We start from the raw sequence: 21,704 nt of genomic DNA, 5'->3' as shown, positions 1-21,704 counted from the left end.
GTATCAACAGAGACTGTTCTCTCAGACAGTGTTGTTGACAGTCCCAGGACCATGTATCAACAGAGGCTGTTCTCTCAGACAGTGTTGCTGACAGTCCCAGGACCATGTATCAACAGAGACTGTTCTCTCAGACAGTGTTGCTGACAGTCCCAGTACCATGTATCAACAGAGACTGTTCTCTCAGACAGTGTTGCTGACAGTCCCAGTACCATGTATCAACAGAGGCTGTTCTCTCAGACAGTGTTGCTGACAGAGTCCCAGTACCATGTATCAACAGAGACTGTTCTCGCAGACAGTGTTGCTGACAGTCCCAGTACCATGTATCAACAGAGAGACTGTTCTTTCAGACAGTGTTGCTGACAATCCCAGTACCATGTAAAAATCAAATCAAATCAAATGTATTTGTCACATGCACATGGTTAGCAGGTGTTAATGTGAGTGTAGTGAAATGCTTGTGCTTCTAGTTCCGACAATGCAGTAATAACCAACAAGTAATCTAGCTAACAATTCCAAAACTACTACCTTATAGACACAAGTGTAAGGGGATAAAGAATATGTACATAAAGATATATGAATGAGTGATGGTACAGAGCGGCATAGGCAAGATACAGCAGATGGTATCGAGTACATTATATACATATGAGATGATGTAAACAAAGTGGCATAGTTAAAGTGGCTAGTGATACATGTATTACATGAAGATGCAGTAGATGAAATAGAGTACAGTATATACGTATACATATGAGACGAATGATGTAGGGTATGTAAACATTATATTAGGTAGCATTGTTTAAAGTGGCTAGTGATATATTTTGCATCATTTCCCATCAATTCCCATTATTAAAGTGGCTGGAGTTGAGTCAGTGTGTTGGCAGCAGCCACTCAATGTTAGTGGTGGCTGTTTAACAGTCTGATGGCCTTGAGATAGAAGCTGTTTTTCAGTCTCTCGGTCCCAGCTTTGATGCACCTGTACTGACCTCGCCTTCTGGATGATAGCGGGGTGAACAGGCAGTGGCTCGGGTGGTTGTTGTCCTTGATGATCTTTATGGCCTTCCTGTAACATCGGGTGGTGTAGGTGTCCTGGAGGGCAGCTAGTTTGCCCCCGGTGATGCGTTGTGCAGACCTCACTACCCTCTGGAGAGCCTTACGGTTGTGGGCGGAGCAGTTGCCGTACCAGGCGGTGATACAGCCCGCCAGGATGCTCTCGATTGTGCATCTGTAGAAGTTTGTGAGTGCTTTTGGTGACAAGCCAAATTTCTTCAGCCTCCTTCACGATGCTGTCTGTGTGGGTGGACCAATTCAGTTTGTCTGTGATGTGTACGCCGAGGAACTTAAAACTTACTACCCTCTCCACTACTGTTCCATTGATGTGGATAGGGGGGTGTTCCCTCTGCTGTTTCCTGAAGTCCACAATCATCTCCTTAGTTTTGTTGACGTTGAGTGTGAGGTTATTTTCCTGACACCACACTCCGAGGGCCCTCACCTCCTCCCTGTAGACCATCTCGTCGTTGTTGGTAATCAAGCCTACCACTGTTGTGTCGTCCGCAAACTTGATGATTGAGTTGGAGGCGTGCGTGGCCACTCAGTCGTGGGTGAACAGGGAGTACAGGAGAGGGCTCAGAACGCACCCCTGTGGGGCCCCAGTGTTGAGGATCAGCGGGGTGGAGATGTTGTTGCCTACCCTCACCACCTGGGGGCGGCCCGTCAGGAAGTCCAATACCCAGATGACGGAAGTGAGTGCTACAGGGCGGTAGTCGTTTAGCTCAGTTACCTTAGCTTTCTCGGGAACAGGGACAATGGTGGCCCTCTTGAAGCATGAGGGAACAGCAGACTGAGATAGGGATTGATTGAATATGTCCGTAAACACACCAGCCAGCTGGTCTGCGCATGCTCTGAGGGTGCGGCTGGGGATGCCGTCTGAGCCTGCAGCCCTGCGAGGGTTAACACGTTTAAATGTTTTCCTCACGTCGGCTGCAGTGAAGGAGAGTCCGCATGTTTTGGTTGCGGGCCGTGTCAGTGGCACTGTAATGTCCTCAAAGCGGGCAAAAAAGTTATTTAGTCTGCCTGGGAGCAAGACATCCTGGTCCGTGACGGGGCTGGTTTTCTTTTTGTAATCCGTGATTGACTGTAGACCCTGCCACATACCTCTTGTGTCTGAGCCGTTGAATTGAGATTCTACTTTGTCTCTATACTGACGCTTAGCTTGTTTGATTGCCTTGCGGAGGGAATAGCTACACTGTTTGTATTCGGTCATGTTTCCGGTCACCTTGCCCTGATTAAAAGCAGTGGTTCGCGCTTTCAGTTTCACGCGAATGCTGCCATCAATCCACGGTTTGTGGTTTGGGAATGTTTTAATCATTGCTTTGGGAACGACATCTTCAACACACGTTCTAATGAACTCGCACACCGAATCAGCGTATTTGTCAATGTTGTTGTTTGACGCAATACGAAACATATCCCAGTCTCAGACAAGAGGACACTCTAAATAAATGACTATTGATTGCTCTGGTCTCTTAACTATCTAATGAAGGTTTAGCCTCTCAGCTCAAAGTGATGTATATCATGTACAGTGCCTTGCGAAAGTATTCGGCCCCCTTGAACTTTGCGACCTTTTGCCACATTTCAGGCTTCAAACATAAAGATATAAAACTGTATTTTTTTGTGAAGAATCAACAACAAGTGGGACACAATCATGAAGTGGAACGACATTTATTGGATATTTCAAACTTTTTTAACAAATCAAAAACTGAAAAATTGGGCGTGCAAAATTATTTAGCCCCTTTACTTTCAGTGCAGCAAACTCTCTCCAGAAGTTCTGTGAGGATCTCTGAATGATCCAATGTTGACCTAAATGACTAATGACGATAAATACAATCCACCTTTGTGTAATCAAGTCTCCGTATAAATGCACCTGCACTGTGATAGTCTCAGAGGTCCGTTAAAAGCGCAGAGAGCATCATGAAGAACAAGGAACACACCAGGCAGGTCCGAGATACTGTTGTGAAGAAGTTTAAAGCCGGATTTGGATACAAAAAGATTTCCCAAGCTTTAAACATCCCAAGGAGCACTGTGCAAGCGATAATATTGAAATGGAAGGAGTATCAGACCACTGCAAATCTACCAAGACCTGGCCGTCCCTCTAAACTTTCAGCTCATACAAGGAGAAGACTGATCAGAGATGCAGCCAAGAGGCCCATGATCACTCTGGATGAACTGCAGAGATCTACAGCTGAGGTGGGAGACTCTGTCCATAGGACAACAATCAGTCGTATATTGCACAAATCTGGCGTTTATGGAAGAGTGGCAAGAAGAAAGCCATTTCTTAAAGATATCCATAAAAAGTGTCGTTTATAGTTTGCCACAAGCCACCTGGGAGACACACCAAACATGTGGAAGAAGGTGCTCTGGTCAGATGAAACCAAAATTGAACTTTTTGGCAACAATGCAAAACGTTATGTTTGGCGTAAAAGCAACACAGCTCATCACCCTGAACACACCATCCCCACTGTCAAACATGGTGGTGGCAGCATCATGGTTTGGGCCTGCTTTTCTTCAGCAGGGACAGGGAAGATGGTTAAAATTGATGGGAAGATGGATGGAGCCAAATACAGGACCATTCTGGAAGAAAACCTGATGGAGTCTGCAAAAGACCTGAGACTGGGACGGAGATTTGTCTTCCAACAAGACAATGATCCAAAACATAAAGCAAAATCTACAATGGAATGGTTCAAAAATAAACATATCCAGGTGTTAGAATGGCCAAGTCAAAGTCCAGACCTGAATCCAATCGAGAATCTGTGGAAAGAACTGAAAACTGCTGTTCATAAATGCTCTCCATCCAACCTCACTGAGCTCGAGCTGTTTTGCAAGGAGGAATGGGAAAAAAAATTCAGTCTCTCGATGTGCAAAACTGATAGAGACATACCCCAAGCGACTTACAGCTGTAATCGCAGCAAAGGGTGGCGCTACAAAGTATTAACTTAAGGGGGCTGAATAATTTTGCACGCCCAATTTTTCAGTTTTTGATTTGTTAAAAAAGTTTGAAATATCCAATAAATGTCGTTCCACTTCATGATTGTGTCCCACTTGTTGTTGATTCTTCACAAAAAAATACAGTTTTATATCTTTATGTTTGAAGCCTGAAATGTGGCAAAAGGTCGCAAAGTTCAAGGGGGCCGAATACTTTCTCAAGGCGACGTATCTGTCAGAGCAGCTGACATTAGAGAAAACATGAATAAAAAATGATAAATCTCTAATCTGATTCCATATTAACAAGATCAAAGACCAACCCAATGAACTACTACATGTCTGTCTGCCTGGGGGTTAATAATGCAGAGTTGAATACCTAACCACTGTCCATTCTCTGTGTGTGTGTTCGCGTGTGTTCGCGTGTGTTCGCGTGTGTTCGCGTGTGTTTGCGTGTGTTCGCGCGCGTGTGTGTGTGTGTGTGCAGGAGCACCTGATAGAGAATGAGGTGGCAGTGCTGAGGAGAGTCAAACACCCTAACATTATCCAGCTGATAGACGAAGTGGACACACCCACTGAACTTTACCTGGTCATGGAGCTGGTCAAGGTACGTTCAGCCACTACTGACCTCTACAGTATCTATTCAACCACTACTGACCTCTACAGTATCTAGTCAACCACTACTGATCTCTACAGTATCTAGTCAACCACTACTGACCTCTACAGTATCTATTCAACCACTACTGACCTCTACAGTATCTAGTCAACCACTACTGACCTCTACAGTATCTAGTCAACCACTACTGACCTCTACAGTATCTAGTCAACCACTACTGACCTCTACAGTATATATTCAACCACTACTGACCTCTACAGTATCTAGTCAACCACTACTGACCTCTACAGTATCTAGTCAACCACTACTGACCTCTACAGTATCTAGTCAACCACTGCTGACCTCTACAGTATCTATTCAACCACTACTGACCTCTACAGTATCTAGTCAGCCACTACTGACCTCTACAGTATCTATTCAACCACTACTGACCTCTACAGTATCTAGTCAACCACTACTGACCTCTACAGTATCTAGTCAGCCACTACTGACCTCTACAGTATCTAGTCAGCCACTACTGACCTCTACAGTATCTATTCAACCACTACTGACCTCTACAGTATCTAGTCAACCACTACTGACCTCTACAGTATATATTCAACCACTACTGACCTCTACAGTATCTAGTCAACCACTACTGACCTCTACAGTATCTAGTCAACCACTACTGACCTCTACAGTATCTAGTCAACCACTACTGACCTCTACAGTATCTAGTCAACCACTACTGACCTCTGCAGTATCTAGTCAACCACTACTGACCTCTACAGTATCTATTCAACCACTACTGACCTCTACAGTATCTATTCAACCACTACTGACCTCTACAGTATCTATTCAACCACTACTGACCTCTACAGTATCTAGTGTACCACTACAGTATCTAGTCATCACTACTGACCTCTACAGTATCTAGTCAACCACTACTGACCTCTACAGTATCTAGTCAACCACTACTGACCTCTACAGTATCTAGTCAACCACTACAGTATCTAGTCAACCACTACAGTATCTAGTCAACCACTACAGTATCTAGTCAACCACTACTGACCTCTACAGTATCTAGTCAACCACTACAGTATCTAGTCAACCACTACTGACCTCTGCAGTATCTAGTCAACCACTACTGACCTCTACAGTATCTATTCAACCACTACTGACCTCTACAGTATCTATTCAACCACTACTGACCTCTACAGTATCTATTCAACCACTACTGACCTCTACAGTATCTAGTCAACCACTGCTGACCTCTACAGTATCTAGTCAACCACTACTGACCTCTACACCATCTATTCAACCACTACTGACCTCTACAGTATCTAGTCAAACACTACTGACCTCTACAGTATCTAGTCAACCACTACTGACCACTGCAGTATCTAGTCAACCACTACTGACCTCTACAGTATCTAGTCAACCACTGCTGACCTCTACAGTATCTAGTCAACCACTACTGACCTCTACAGTATCTAGTCAACCACTACTGACCTCTACAGTATCTAGTCAACCACTACTGACCTCTACAGTATCTCGTCAACCACTACTGACCTCTACAGTATCTAGTCAACCACTGCTGACCTCTACAGTATCTAGTCAACCACTACTGACCTCTACAGTATCTAGTCAACCACTACTGACCACTGCAGCAGTATTCTGCACTTCATCAGTGCATGCAACATTAATATTTTAGGTACCTTATCATTTAGGTAAGTTCTTAATTCAACATGAATGTGTCTAATGCGTCCATTTCCTGCAGGGTGGCGACCTGTTTGATGCCATCACGTCCTCCACTAAGTACACAGAGAGAGATGCCAGTGTCATGGTGTTTAACCTGGCTGGAGCCCTGAAGTACCTCCACAGCATGAACATAGTACACAGAGACATCAAGCCTGAGAACCTGCTGGTGAGTGAGGGACCACACTGAAGACTGGGGTAGCCAGCTACACTGTACACTGTAAGATCATATGTTGTTGAATTGACATACAGTAGTTACCTGACAACAATATGTCAGAATTGTTGTGACACAATTCCACCAGAGTGGCTGAGACATACACAACCTTTCAAAAGTTTGGGGTCACTTAGAAATGTCCTTGTTTTTGAAAGAAAAACAATTTTTTTGTCCATTAAATAACATTTAATTGATCAGAAATACAGTGTAGACATTGTTAATGTTGTAAATGACTATTGTAGCTGGAAACGGCAGATTTTTTATGGAATATCTACATGGGCCCATTATCAGCAACCATCACTCCTGTGTTCGCTAATCCAAGTTTATCATTTTAAAAGGCTAATTGATCATTAGAAAACCCTTTTGCAATTATGCTTGCACAGCTGAAAACTGTTGTTCTGATTAAAGAAGCAATAAAACTGGCCTTTAGACTAGTTGGGTATCTCAAAATCTACAGAAACAACAAACTTTCTTCTGAAACTTGTCAGTATATTCTTGTTCTGAGAAATGAAGGCTATTCCATGCAAGAAATGGCCAAGAAACTGAAGATCTCGTACAACGCTGTGTACTATGGATATGAGATTTGAGATTTTCACATGGCATGCTAAAGTACTTGCATATGAGATTTGCATATGAAATGCACAATGCCTTTTGAATTGAGGTGACATGTGTTGGTAACTATGTTTTGTGTGTCTGTCCCTTAGGTGTGTGAGTACCTTGACGGCACTAAGTCTCTGAAGCTGGGGGACTTTGGTCTGGCCACTGTGGTTGAGGGGCCCCTGCACACCGTGTGTGGAACCCCCACCTACGTGGCCCCTGAGATCATCGCTGAGGCTGGGTGAGTTACTGCCAACTGTACCTGTATCCATAGTATCAGACATTCTAGTGACTAGCGCCGCTGAAGGGGAAACCCACACGGATGTTAAACAACACTTCCTTCATATTTCTCTCTCTCTGCTCGCTCTCTTTCTCTCTCTGCTCTCTCTTTCCCTGTCTTTCTTGCTCTGCTTTCTCTCTTCTCTCTCTCCCCCTCCTCTGCTCTTTCTCTCTGCTCTTTCTCCATCTCTTCTCTGTCTCTCTCCCCAGTTATGGTCTGAAGGTGGATATCTGGGCAACTGGGGTCATCACTTACATCCTGCTCTGTGGCTTTCCTCCCTTCCGCAGGTACACTACACAATGTTATTTAACCTCCAGACACCTACAGTACACTAGACAATGTTATTTAACCTCCAGACACCTACAGTACACTACACAATGTTATTTAACCTCCAGACACCTACAGTACACTACACAATGTTATTTAACCTCCAGACACCTACAGTACACTACACAATGTTATTTAACCTCCAGACACCTACAGTACACTACACAATGTTATTTAACCTCCAGACACCTACAGTACACTACACAATGTTATTTAACCTCCAGACACCTACAGTACACTACACAATGTTATTTAACCTCCAGACACCTACAGTACACTACACAGTGTTATTTAACCTCCAGACACCTACAGTACACTACACAATGTTATGTAACCTCCAGACACCTACAGTACACTACACAATGTTATGTAACCTCCAGACACCTACAGTACACTACACAATGTTATTTAACCTCCAGAACACCTACAGTACACTACACAATGTTATGTAACCTCCAGAACACTAGACAATGTTATTTAACCTCCAGACACCTACAGTACACTACACATATGTTATGTAACCTACAGTACACTACACAATGTTATTTAACCTCCAGACACCTACAGTACACTACACAATGTTATGTAACCTCCAGACACCTACAGTACACTACACAATGTTATTTAACCTCCAGACACCTACAGTACACTACACAATGTTATGTAACCTCCAGACACCCACAGTACACTACACAATGTTATGTAACCTCCAGACACCTACAGTACACTACACAATGTTATGTAACCTACAGTACACTAGACAATGTTATTTAACCTCCAGACACCTACACTACACTACACAATGTTATGTAACCTCCAGACACCTACAGTACACTACACAATGTTATGTAACCTCCAGAACACTAGACAATGTTATTTAACCTCCAGACACCTACAGTACACTACACAATGTTATGTAACATACAGTACACTACACAATGTTATGTAACCTACAGTACACTACACAATGTTATTTAACCTCCAGACCCCAACAGTACACTACACAATGTTATTTAACCTCCAGACACCTACAGTACACTACACAATGTTATTTAACCTCCAGACACCTACAGTACACTAGACAATGTTATGTAACCTCCAGACACCTACAGTACACTACACAATGTTATGTAACCTCCAGACACCTACAGTACACTACACAATGTTATTTAACCTCCAGACACCTACAGTACACTACACAATGTTATTTAACCTCCAGACACCAACAGTACACTACGCAATGTTATGTAACCTCCAGACACCTACAGTACACTACACAATGTTATGTAACCTCCAGACACCTACAGTACACTACACAATGTTATTTAACCTCCAGACACCTACAGTACACTACACAATGTTATGTAACCTCCAGACACCTACAGTACACTAGACAATGTTATGTAACCTCCAGAACACTAGACAATGTTATGTAACCTCCAGACACCTACAGTACACTACACAATGTTATTTAACCTCCAGAACACTACACAATGTTATTTAACCTCCAGACACCTACAGTACACTACACAATGTTATGTAACCTCCAGAACACTAGACAATGTTATGTAACCTACAGTACACTACACAATGTTATTTAACCTCCAGACACCAACAGTACACTACACAATGTTATGTAACCTCCAGAACACCTACAGTACACTACACAATGTTATTTAACCTCCAGACACCTACAGTACACTAGACAATGTTATTTAACCTCCAGACACCTACAGTACACTACACAATGTTATTTAACCTCCAGACACCTACAGTACACTACACAATGTTATGTAACCTCCAGACACCTACAGTACACTACACAATGTTATTTAACCTCCAGACACCTACAGTACACTACACAATGTTATTTAACCTCCAGACACCTACAGTACACTACACAATGTTATTTAACCTCCAGACACCTACAGTACACTACACAATGTTATTTAACCTCCAGACACCTACAGTACACTACACAATGTTATTTAACCTCCAGACACCTACAGTACACTACACAATGTTATTTAACCTCAAGAACACCTACAGTACACTACACAATGTTATGTAACCTACAGTACACTACACAATGTTATGTAACCTCCAGAACACCTACAGTACACTACACAATGTTATGTAACCTCCAGAACACCTACAGTACACTACACAATGTTATTTAACCTCCAGACACCTACAGTACACTACACAATGTTATTTAACCTCAAGAACACCTACAGTACACTACACAATGTTATGTAACCTACAGTACACTACACAATGTTATGTAACCTCCAGACACCTACAGTACACTACACAATGTTATTTAACCTCCAGACACCTACAGTACACTACACAATGTTATGTAACCTCCAGACACCTACAGTACACTACACAATGTTATGTAACCTCCAGACACCTACAGTACACTACACAATGTTATGTAACCTCCAGACACCTACAGTACACTACACAATGTTATTTAACCTCCAGACACCCACAGTACACTACACAATGTTATGTAACCTACAGTACACTACACAATGTTATGTAACATACAGTACACTACACAATGTTATGTAACCTACAGTACACTACACAATGTTATGTAACCTACAGACACCCACAGTACACTACACAATGTTATGTAACCTCCAGACACCCACAGTACACTACACAATGTTATTTAACCTCCAGACACCTACAGTACACTACACAATGTTATGTAACCTACAGTACACTAGACAATGTTATTTAACCTCCAGACACCTACAGTACACTAGACAATGTTATTTAACCTCCAGAACACTAGACAATGTTATTTAACCTCCAGACACCTACAGTACACTACACAATGTTATTTAACCTCCAGACACCTACAGTACACTACACAATGTTATTTAACCTCCAGACACCTACAGTACACTACACAATGTTATGTAACCTCCAGACACCTACAGTACACTACACAATGTTATGTAACCTACAGTACACTACACAATGTTATGTAACCTACAGTACACTACACAATGTTATGTAACCTACAGTACACTACTCAATGTTATGTAACCTACAGTACACTACACAATGTTATTTAACCTCCAGACACCCACAGTACACTACACAATGTTATTTAACCTCCAGAACACCTACAGTACACTACACAATGTTATGTAACCTACAGTACACTACACAATGTTATTTAACCTCCAGACACCTACAGTACACTACACAATGTTATGTAACCTCCAGAACACCTACAGTACACTACACAATGTTATTTAACCTCCAGACACCTACAGTACACTACACAATGTTATGTAACCTACAGTACACTACACAATGTTATGTAACCTCCAGACACCTACAGTACACTACACAATGTTATGTAACCTACAGTACACTAGACAATGTTATTTAACCTCCAGACACCTACAGTACACTACACAATGTTATTTAACCTCCAGACACCTACAGTACACTACACAATGTTATTTAACCTCCAGACACCTACAGTACACTACACAATGTTATGTAACCTCCAGAACACTAGACAATGTTATGTAACCTCCAGAACACCTACAGTACACTACACAATGTTATTTAACCTCCAGACACCTACAGTACACTACACAATGTTATTTAACCTCCAGACACCTACAGTACACTACACAATGTTATGTAACCTACAGTACACTACACAATGTTATTTAACCTCCAGACACCTACAGTACTCTACACAATGTTATTTTGACCTCCAGACACCTACAGTACACTACACAATGTTATGTAACCTACAGTACACTACACAATGTTATTTAACCTCCAGACACCTACAGTACACTACACAATGTTATGTAACCTACAGTACACTACACAATGTTATTTAACCTCCAGACACCTACAGTACACTACACAATGTTATGTAACCTACAGTACACTACACAATGTTATTTAACCTCCAGACACCTACAGTACACTACACAATGTTATGTAACCTACAGTACACTACACAATGTTATTTAATCTCCAGAACACCTACAGTACACTACACAATGTTATGTAACCTACAGAACACCTACAGTACACTACACAATGTTATTTAACCTCCAGACACCTACAGTACACTACACAATGTTATTTAACCTCCAGAACACCTACAGTACACTACACAATGTTATTTAACCTCCAGACACCTACAGTACCCTACACAATGTTATGTAACCTCCAGACACCCACAGTACACTACACAATGTTATGTAACCTACAGTACACTACACAATGTTATTTAACCTCCAGACACCTACAGTACACTACACAATGTTATTTAACCTCCAGACACCTACAGTACACTACACAATGTTATGTAACCTCCAGACACCTACATTACACTACACAATGTTATTTAACCTCCAGACACCTACAGTACACTACACAATGTTATGTAACCTCCAGACACCTACAGTACACTACACAATGTTATGTAACCTCCAGACACCTACAGTACACTACACAATGTTATGTAACCTCCAGACACCTACAGTACACTACACAATGTTATGTAACCTACAGTACACTACACAATGTTATTTAACCTCCAGACACCCACAGTACACTACACAATGTTATGTAACCTCCAGACACCTACAGTACACTACACAATGTTATGTAACCTACAGTACACTAGACAATGTTATGTAACCTACAGAACACCTACAGTACACTACACAATGTTATGTAACCTACAGTACACTAGACAATGTTATGTAACCTACAGTACACTAGACAATGTTATGTAACCTCCAGACACCTACAGTACACTACACAATGTTATGTAACCTCCAGACACCTACATTACACTACACAATGTTATTTAACCTCAAGAACACCTACAGTACACTACACAATGTTATGTAACCTACAGTACACTACACAATGTTATGTAACCTACAGTACACTAGACAATGTTATTTAACCTCCAGACACCAACAGTACACTACGCAATGTTATGTAACCTCCAGACACCTACAGTACACTACACAATGTTATGTAACCTCCAGACACCTACAGTACACTACACAAAGTTATTTAACCTCCAGACACCTACAGTACACTACACAATGTTATGTAACCTCCAGACACCTACAGTACACTACACAATGTTATTTAACCTCCAGAACACCTACAGTACACTACACAATGTTATTTAACCTCCAGACACCTACAGTACACTACACAATGTTATTTAACCTCCAGAACACCTACAGTACACTACACAATGTTATGTAACCTACAGTACACTACACAATGTTATGTAACCTACAGTACACTACACAATGTTATGTAACCTACAGTACACTACACAATGTTATGTAACCTACAGTACACTACTCAATGTTATGTAACCTACAGTACACTACACAATGTTATTTAACCTCCAGACACCAACAGTACACTACACAATGTTATTTAACCTCCAGAACACCTACAGTACACTACACAATGTTATGTAACCTACAGTACACTACACAATGTTATTTAACCTCCAGACACCTACAGTACACTACACAATGTTATGTAACCTACAGTACACTACACAATGTTATTTAACCTCCAGACACCTACAGTACACTACACAATGTTATGTAACCTACAGTACACTACACAATGTTATGTAACCTCCAGACACCTACAGTACACTACACAATGTTATGTAACCTACAGTACACTAGACAATGTTATTTAACCTCCAGACACCTACAGTACACTACACAATGTTATTTAACCTCCAGACACCTACAGTACACTACACAATGTTATTTAACCTCCAGACACCTACAGTACACTACACAATGTTATGTAACCTCCAGAACACTAGACAATGTTATGTAACCTCCAGAACACCTACAGTACACTACACAATGTTATTTAACCTTCAGACACCTACAGTACACTACACAATGTTATTTAACCTCCAGACACCTACAGTACACTACACAATGTTATGTAACCTACAGTACACTACACAATGTTATTTAACCTCCAGACACCTACAGTACACTACACAATGTTATGTAACCTCCAGACACCTACATTACACTACACAATGTTATTTAACCTCCAGACACCTACAGTACACTACACAATGTTATGTAACCTCCAGACACCTACAGTACACTACACAATGTTATGTAACCTCCAGACACCTACAGTACACTACACAATGTTATGTAACCTCCAGACACCTACAGTACACTACACAATGTTATGTAACCTACAGTACACTACACAATGTTATTTAACCTCCAGACACCCACAGTACACTACACAATGTTATGTAACCTCCAGACACCTACAGTACACTACACAATGTTATGTAACCTACAGTACACTAGACAATGTTATGTAACCTACAGAACACCTACAGTACACTACACAATGTTATGTAACCTACAGTACACTAGACAATGTTATGTAACCTACAGTACACTAGACAATGTTATGTAACCTCCAGACACCTACAGTACACTACACAATGTTATGTAACCTCCAGACACCTACATTACACTACACAATGTTATTTAACCTCAAGAACACCTACAGTACACTACACAATGTTATGTAACCTACAGTACACTACACAATGTTATGTAACCTACAGTACACTAGACAATGTTATTTAACCTCCAGACACCAACAGTACACTACGCAATGTTATGTAACCTCCAGACACCTACAGTACACTACACAATGTTATGTAACCTCCAGACACCTACAGTACACTACACAAAGTTATTTAACCTCCAGACACCTACAGTACACTACACAATGTTATGTAACCTCCAGACACCTACAGTACACTACACAATGTTATTTAACCTCCAGAACACCTACAGTACACTACACAATGTTATTTAACCTCCAGACACCTACAGTACACTACACAATGTTATTTAACCTCCAGAACACCTACAGTACACTACACAATGTTATGTAACCTACAGTACACTACACAATGTTATGTAACCTACAGTACACTACACAATGTTATGTAACCTACAGTACACTACACAATGTTATGTAACCTACAGTACACTACTCAATGTTATGTAACCTACAGTACACTACACAATGTTATTTAACCTCCAGACACCCACAGTACACTACACAATGTTATTTAACCTCCAGAACACCTACAGTACACTACACAATGTTATGTAACCTACAGTACACTACACAATGTTATTTAACCTCCAGACACCTACAGTACACTACACAATGTTATGTAACCTCCAGAACACCTACAGTACACTACACAATGTTATTTAACCTCCAGACACCTACAGTACACTACACAATGTTATGTAACCTACAGTACACTACACAATGTTATTTAACCTCCAGACACCTACAGTACACTACACAATGTTATGTAACCTACAGTACACTACACAATGTTATGTAACCTCCAGACACCTACAGTACACTACACAATGTTATGTAACCTACAGTACACTAGACAATGTTATTTAACCTCCAGACACCTACAGTACACTACACAATGTTATTTAACCTCCAGACACCTACAGTACACTACACAATGTTATTTAACCTCCAGACACCTACAGTACACTACACAATGTTATTTAACCTCCAGACACCTACAGTACACTACACAATGTTATGTAACCTCCAGAACACCTACAGTACACTACACAATGTTATTTAACCTACAGTACACTACACAATGTTATTTAACCTCCAGACACCTACAGTACTCTACACAATGTTATGTAACCTCCAGAACACTAGACAATGTTATGTAACCTCCAGAACACCTACAGTACACTACACAATGTTATTTAACCTCCAGACACCTACAGTACACTACACAATGTTATTTAACCTCCAGACACCTACAGTACACTACACAATGTTATGTAACCTACAGTACACTACACAATGTTATTTAACCTCCAGACACCTACAGTACTCTACACAATGTTATTTTGACCTCCAGACACCTACAGTACACTACACAATGTTATGTAACCTACAGTACACTACACAATGTTATTTAACCTCCAGACACCTACAGTACACTACACAATGTTATGTAACCTACAGTACACTACACAATGTTATTTAACCTCCAGACACCTACAGTACACTACACAATGTTATTTAATCTCCAGAACACCTACAGTACACTACACAATGTTATGTAACCTACAGAACACCTACAGTACACTACACAATGTTATTTAACCTCCAGACACCTACAGTACACTACACAATGTTATTTAACCTCCAGAACACCTACAGTACACTACACAATGTTATTTAACCTCCAGACACCTACAGTACCCTACACAATGTTATGTAACCTCCAGACACCCACAGTACACTACACAATGTTATGTAACCTACAGTACACTACACAATGTTATTTAACCTCCAGACACCTACAGTACACTACACAATGTTATTTAACCTCCAGACACCTACAGTACACTACACAATGTTATGTAACCTCCAGACACCTACATTACACTACACAATGTTATTTAACCTTCAGACACCTACAGTACACTACACAATGTTATGTAACCTCCAGACACCTACAGTACACTACACAATGTTATGTAACCTCCAGACACCTACAGTACACTACACAATGTTATGTAACCTCCAGACACCTACAGTACACTACACAATGTTATGTAACCTACAGTACACTACACAATGTTATTTAACCTCCAGACACCTACAGTACACTACACAATGTTATGTAACCTACAGTACACTAGACAATGTTATGTAACCTACAGTACACTAGACAATGTTATGTAACCTCCAGACACCTACAGTACACTACACAATGTTATGTAACCTCCAGACACCTACATTACACTACACAATGTTATTTAACCTCAAGAACACCTACAGTACACTACACAATGTTATGTAACCTACAGTACACTACACAATGTTATGTAACCTCCAGACACCTACAGTACACTACACAATGTTATGTAACCTCCAGACACCTACAGTACACTACACAATGTTATTTAACCTCCAGACACCTACAGTACACTACACAATGTTATGTAACCTCCAGACACCCACAGTACACTACACAATGTTATTTAACCTCCAGACACCAACAGTACACTACACAATGTTATGTAACCTACAGTACACTACACAATGTTATGTAACCTACAGTACACTACACAATGTTATGTAACCTCCAGACACCTACAGTACACTACACAATGTTATGTAACCTACAGACACCTACAGTACACTACACAATGTTATGTAACCTCCAGACACCTACAGTACACTACACAATGTTATTTAACCTCCAGACACCTACAGTACACTACACAATGTTATGTAACCTCCAGACACCTACAGTACACTACACAATGTTATTTAACCTCCAGACACCTACAGTACACTACACAATGTTATGTAACCTACAGTACACTACACAATGTTATGTAACCTCCAGACACCTACAGTACACTACACAATGTTATGTAACCTCCAGACACCTACAGTACACTACACAATGTTATGTAACCTCCAGACACCTACAGTACACTACACAATGTTATTTAACCTCCAGACACCTACAGTACACTACACAATGTTATGTAACCTACAGTACACTACACAATGTTATGTAACCTACAGTACACTACACAATGTTATTTAACCTCCAGACACCAACAGTACACTACACAATGTTATTTAACCTCCAGACACCTACAGTACACTACACAATGTTATTTAACCTCCAGAACACCTACAGTACACTACACAATGTTATGTAACCTCCAGACACCTACAGTACACTACACAATGTTATGTAACCTACAGTACACTACACAATGTTATTTAACCTCCAGACACCTACAGTACACTACACAATGTTATTTAACCTCAAGAACACCTACAGTACACTACACAATGTTATGTAACCTACAGAACACTACACAATGTTATTTAACCTACAGAACACCTACAGTACACTACACAATGTTATGTAACCTCCAGACACCTACAGTACACTACACAATGTTATTTAACCTCCAGACACCTACAGTACACTACACAATGTTATGTAACCTCCAGACACCTACAGTACACTACACAATGTTATTTAACCTCCAGACACCTACAGTACACTACACAATGTTATTTAACCTCCAGACACCCACAGTACACTACACAATGTTATTTAACCTCCAGACACCTACAGTACACTACACAATGTTATGTAACCTCCAGACACCTACAGTACACTACACAGTGTTATTTAACCTCCAGACACCCACAGTACACTACACAATGTTATTTAACCTCCAGACACCTACAGTACACTACACAATGTTATGTAACCTCCAGACACCTACAGTACACTACACAATGTTATGTAACCTCCAGACACCTACAGTACACTACACAATGTTATGTAACCTCCAGACACCTACAGTACACTACACAATGTTATGTAACCTCCAGAACACTAGACAATGTTATGTAACCTCCAGACACCTACAGTACACTACACAATGTTATTTAACCTCCAGACACCTACAGTACACTACACAATGTTATTTAACCTCCAGAACACTACACAATGTTATTTAACCTCCAGACACCTACAGTACACTACACAATGTTATTTAACCTCCAGAACACTACACAATGTTATTTAACCTCCAGACACCTACAGTACACTACACAATGTTATTTAACCTCCAGACACCTACAGTACACTACACAATGTTATGTAACCTCCAGAACACTAGACAATGTTATGTAACCTACAGTACACTACACAATGTTATTTAACCTCCAGACACCTACAGTACACTACACAATGTTATGTAACCTCCAGAACACTAGACAATGTTATGTAACCTACAGTACACTACACAATGTTATTTAACCTCCAGACACCAACAGTACACTACACAATGTTATTTAACCTCCAGACACCAACAGTACACTACACAATGTTATTTAACCTCCAGACACCTACAGTACACTACACAATGTTATGTAACCTCCAGAACACCTGCAGTACACTACACAATGTTATTTAACCTCCAGACACCTACAGTACACTAGACAATGTTATTTAACCTCCAGACACCTACAGTACACTACACAATGTTATTTAACCTCCAGACACCTACAGTACACTACACAATGTTATTTAACCTCCAGACACCTACAGTACACTACACAATGTTATTTAACCTCCAGACACCTACAGTACACTACACAATGTTATGTAACCTACAGTACACTACACAATGTTATGTAACCTACAGTACACTAGACAATGTTATTTAACCTACAGTACACCTACAGTACACTACACAATGTTATGTAACCTCCAGAACACCTACAGTACACTACACAATGTTATTTAACCTCCAGACACCTACAGTACACTACACAATGTTATGTAACCTCCAGACACCTACAGTACACTACACAATGTTATTTAACCTCCAGACACCTACAGTACACTACACAATGTTATTTAACCTCCAGACACCTACAGTACACTACACAATGTTATTTAACCTCCAGACACCTACAGTACACTACACAATGTTATGTAACCTACAGTACACTACACAATGTTATGTAACCTACAGTACACTACACAATGTTATTTAACCTACAGTACACTACACAATGTTATGTAACCTACAGTACACTACACAATGTTATTTAACCTACAGTACACTACACAATGTTATGTAACCTACAGTACACTACACAATGTTATTTAACCTCCAGACACCTACAGTACACTACACAATGTTATGTAACCTCCAGACACCTACAGTACACTACACAATGTTATTTAACCTCCAGACACCAACAGTACACTACACAATGTTATTTAACCTCCAGACACCAACAGTACACTACACAATGTTATTTAACCTCCAGACACCTACAGTACACTACACAATGTTATGTAACCTCCAGACACCCACAGTACACTACACAATGTTATTTAACCTCCAGACACCTACAGTACACTACACAATGTTATTTAACCTCCAGACACCTACAGTACACTACACAATGTTATGTAACCTCCAGACACCTACAGTACACTACACAATGTTATGTAACCTACAGTACACTACACAATGTTATTTAACCTCCAGAACACCTACAGTACACTACACAATGTTATTTAACCTCCAGACACCTACAGTACACTACACAATGTTATTTAACCTCCAGACACCTACAGTACACTACACAATGTTATTTAACCTCCAGACACCTACAGTACACTACACAATGTTATGTAACCTACAGTACACTACACAATGTTATGTAACCTCCAGAACACCTACAGGACACTACACAATGTTATGTAACCTCCAGAACACCTACAGTACACTACACAATGTTATTTAACCTCCAGACACCTACAGTACACTACACAATGTTATTTAACCTCCAGACACCTACAGTACACTACACAATGTTATTTAACCTCCAGACACCCACAGTACACTACACAATGTTATTTAACCTCAAGAACACCTACAGTACACTACACAATGTTATGTAACCTACAGTACACTACACAATGTTATGTAACCTCCAGACACCTACAGTACACTACACAATGTTATTTAACCTCCAGACACCTACAGTACACTACACAATGTTATGTAACCTCCAGACACCTACAGTACACTACACAATGTTATGTAACCTCCAGACACCTACAGTACACTACACAATGTTATTTAACCTCCAGACACCTACAGTACACTACACAATGTTATGTAACCTCCAGACACCTACATTACACTACACAATGTTATTTAACCTCCAGACACCTACAGTACACTACACAATGTTATTTAACCTCCAGACACCTACAGTACACTACACAATGTTATTTAACCTCCAGACACCTACAGTACACTACACAATGTTATTTAACCTCCAGACACCTACAGTACACTACACAATGTTATGTAACCTCCAGACACCTACAGTACACTACACAATGTTATGTAACCTCCAGACACCTACAGTACACTACACAATGTTATGTAACCTACAGTACACTACACAATGTTATTTAACCTCCAGACACCTACAGTACACTACACAATGTTATGTAACCTCCAGACACCTACAGTACACTACACAATGTTATTTAACCTCCAGACACCTACAGTACACTACACAATGTTATTTAACCTCCAGACACCTACAGTACACTACACAATGTTATTTAACCTCCAGACACCTACAGTACACTACACAATGTTATTTAACCTCCAGACACCTACAGTACACTACACAATGTTATGTAACCTCCAGACACCTACATTACACTACACAATGTTATGTAACCTCCAGACACCTACAGTACACTACACAATGTTATGTAACCTCCAGACACCTACAGTACACTACACAATGTTATGTAACCTCCAGACACCTACAGTACACTACACAATGTTATGTAACCTACAGTACACTACACAATGTTATTTAACCTCCAGACACCTACAGTACACTACACAATGTTATTTAACCTCCAGACACCTACAGTACACTACACAATGTTATGTAACCTCCAGACACCTACAGTACACTACACAATGTTATTTAACCTCCAGACACCAACAGTACACTACACAATGTTATGTAACCTCCAGACACCTACAGTACACTACACAATGTTATTTAACCTCCAGACACCAACAGTACACTACACAATGTTATGTAACCTCCAGACACCTACAGTACACTACACAATGTTATTTAACCTCCAGACACCAACAGTACACTACACAATGTTATGTAACCTCCAGACACCTACAGTACACTACACAATGTTATTTAACCTCCAGACACCTACAGTACACTACACAATGTTATGTAACCTC

The 21,704-nt window shown here is 40.4% G+C and overlaps 1 protein-coding gene across 5 annotated transcripts in view; it reads left to right on the top strand.

Annotated features, from left to right (window-relative positions):
* dclk2a (doublecortin-like kinase 2a) overlaps positions 1-21,704 on the top strand; it is an 80,197-nt gene that overhangs the window by 47,995 nt on the left and 10,498 nt on the right. For all 5 annotated transcript variants that reach the window (XR_005034205.1, XM_036933638.1, XM_036933637.1 and 2 more), the window contains exons 10-13: positions 4,454-4,573; positions 6,342-6,488; positions 7,238-7,371; positions 7,620-7,697. Coding sequence is in view for 4 of the 5 variants with exons in the window: in XM_036933638.1 (XP_036789533.1) it covers positions 4,454-4,573; positions 6,342-6,488; positions 7,238-7,371; positions 7,620-7,697 (479 nt within the window). In the remaining variant the exon portion in view is untranslated. The remainder of the gene's footprint in view (positions 1-4,453; positions 4,574-6,341; positions 6,489-7,237; positions 7,372-7,619; positions 7,698-21,704) is intronic.

Source organism: Oncorhynchus mykiss, chromosome 10 (genome assembly GCF_013265735.2).
Source record: "Oncorhynchus mykiss isolate Arlee chromosome 10, USDA_OmykA_1.1, whole genome shotgun sequence".
NCBI classification, from domain to species: domain Eukaryota; kingdom Metazoa; phylum Chordata; class Actinopteri; order Salmoniformes; family Salmonidae; genus Oncorhynchus; species Oncorhynchus mykiss.
Note: the sequence above shows the minus strand (reverse complement) of the source record. Positions and strands in the feature narration are given on the sequence as shown.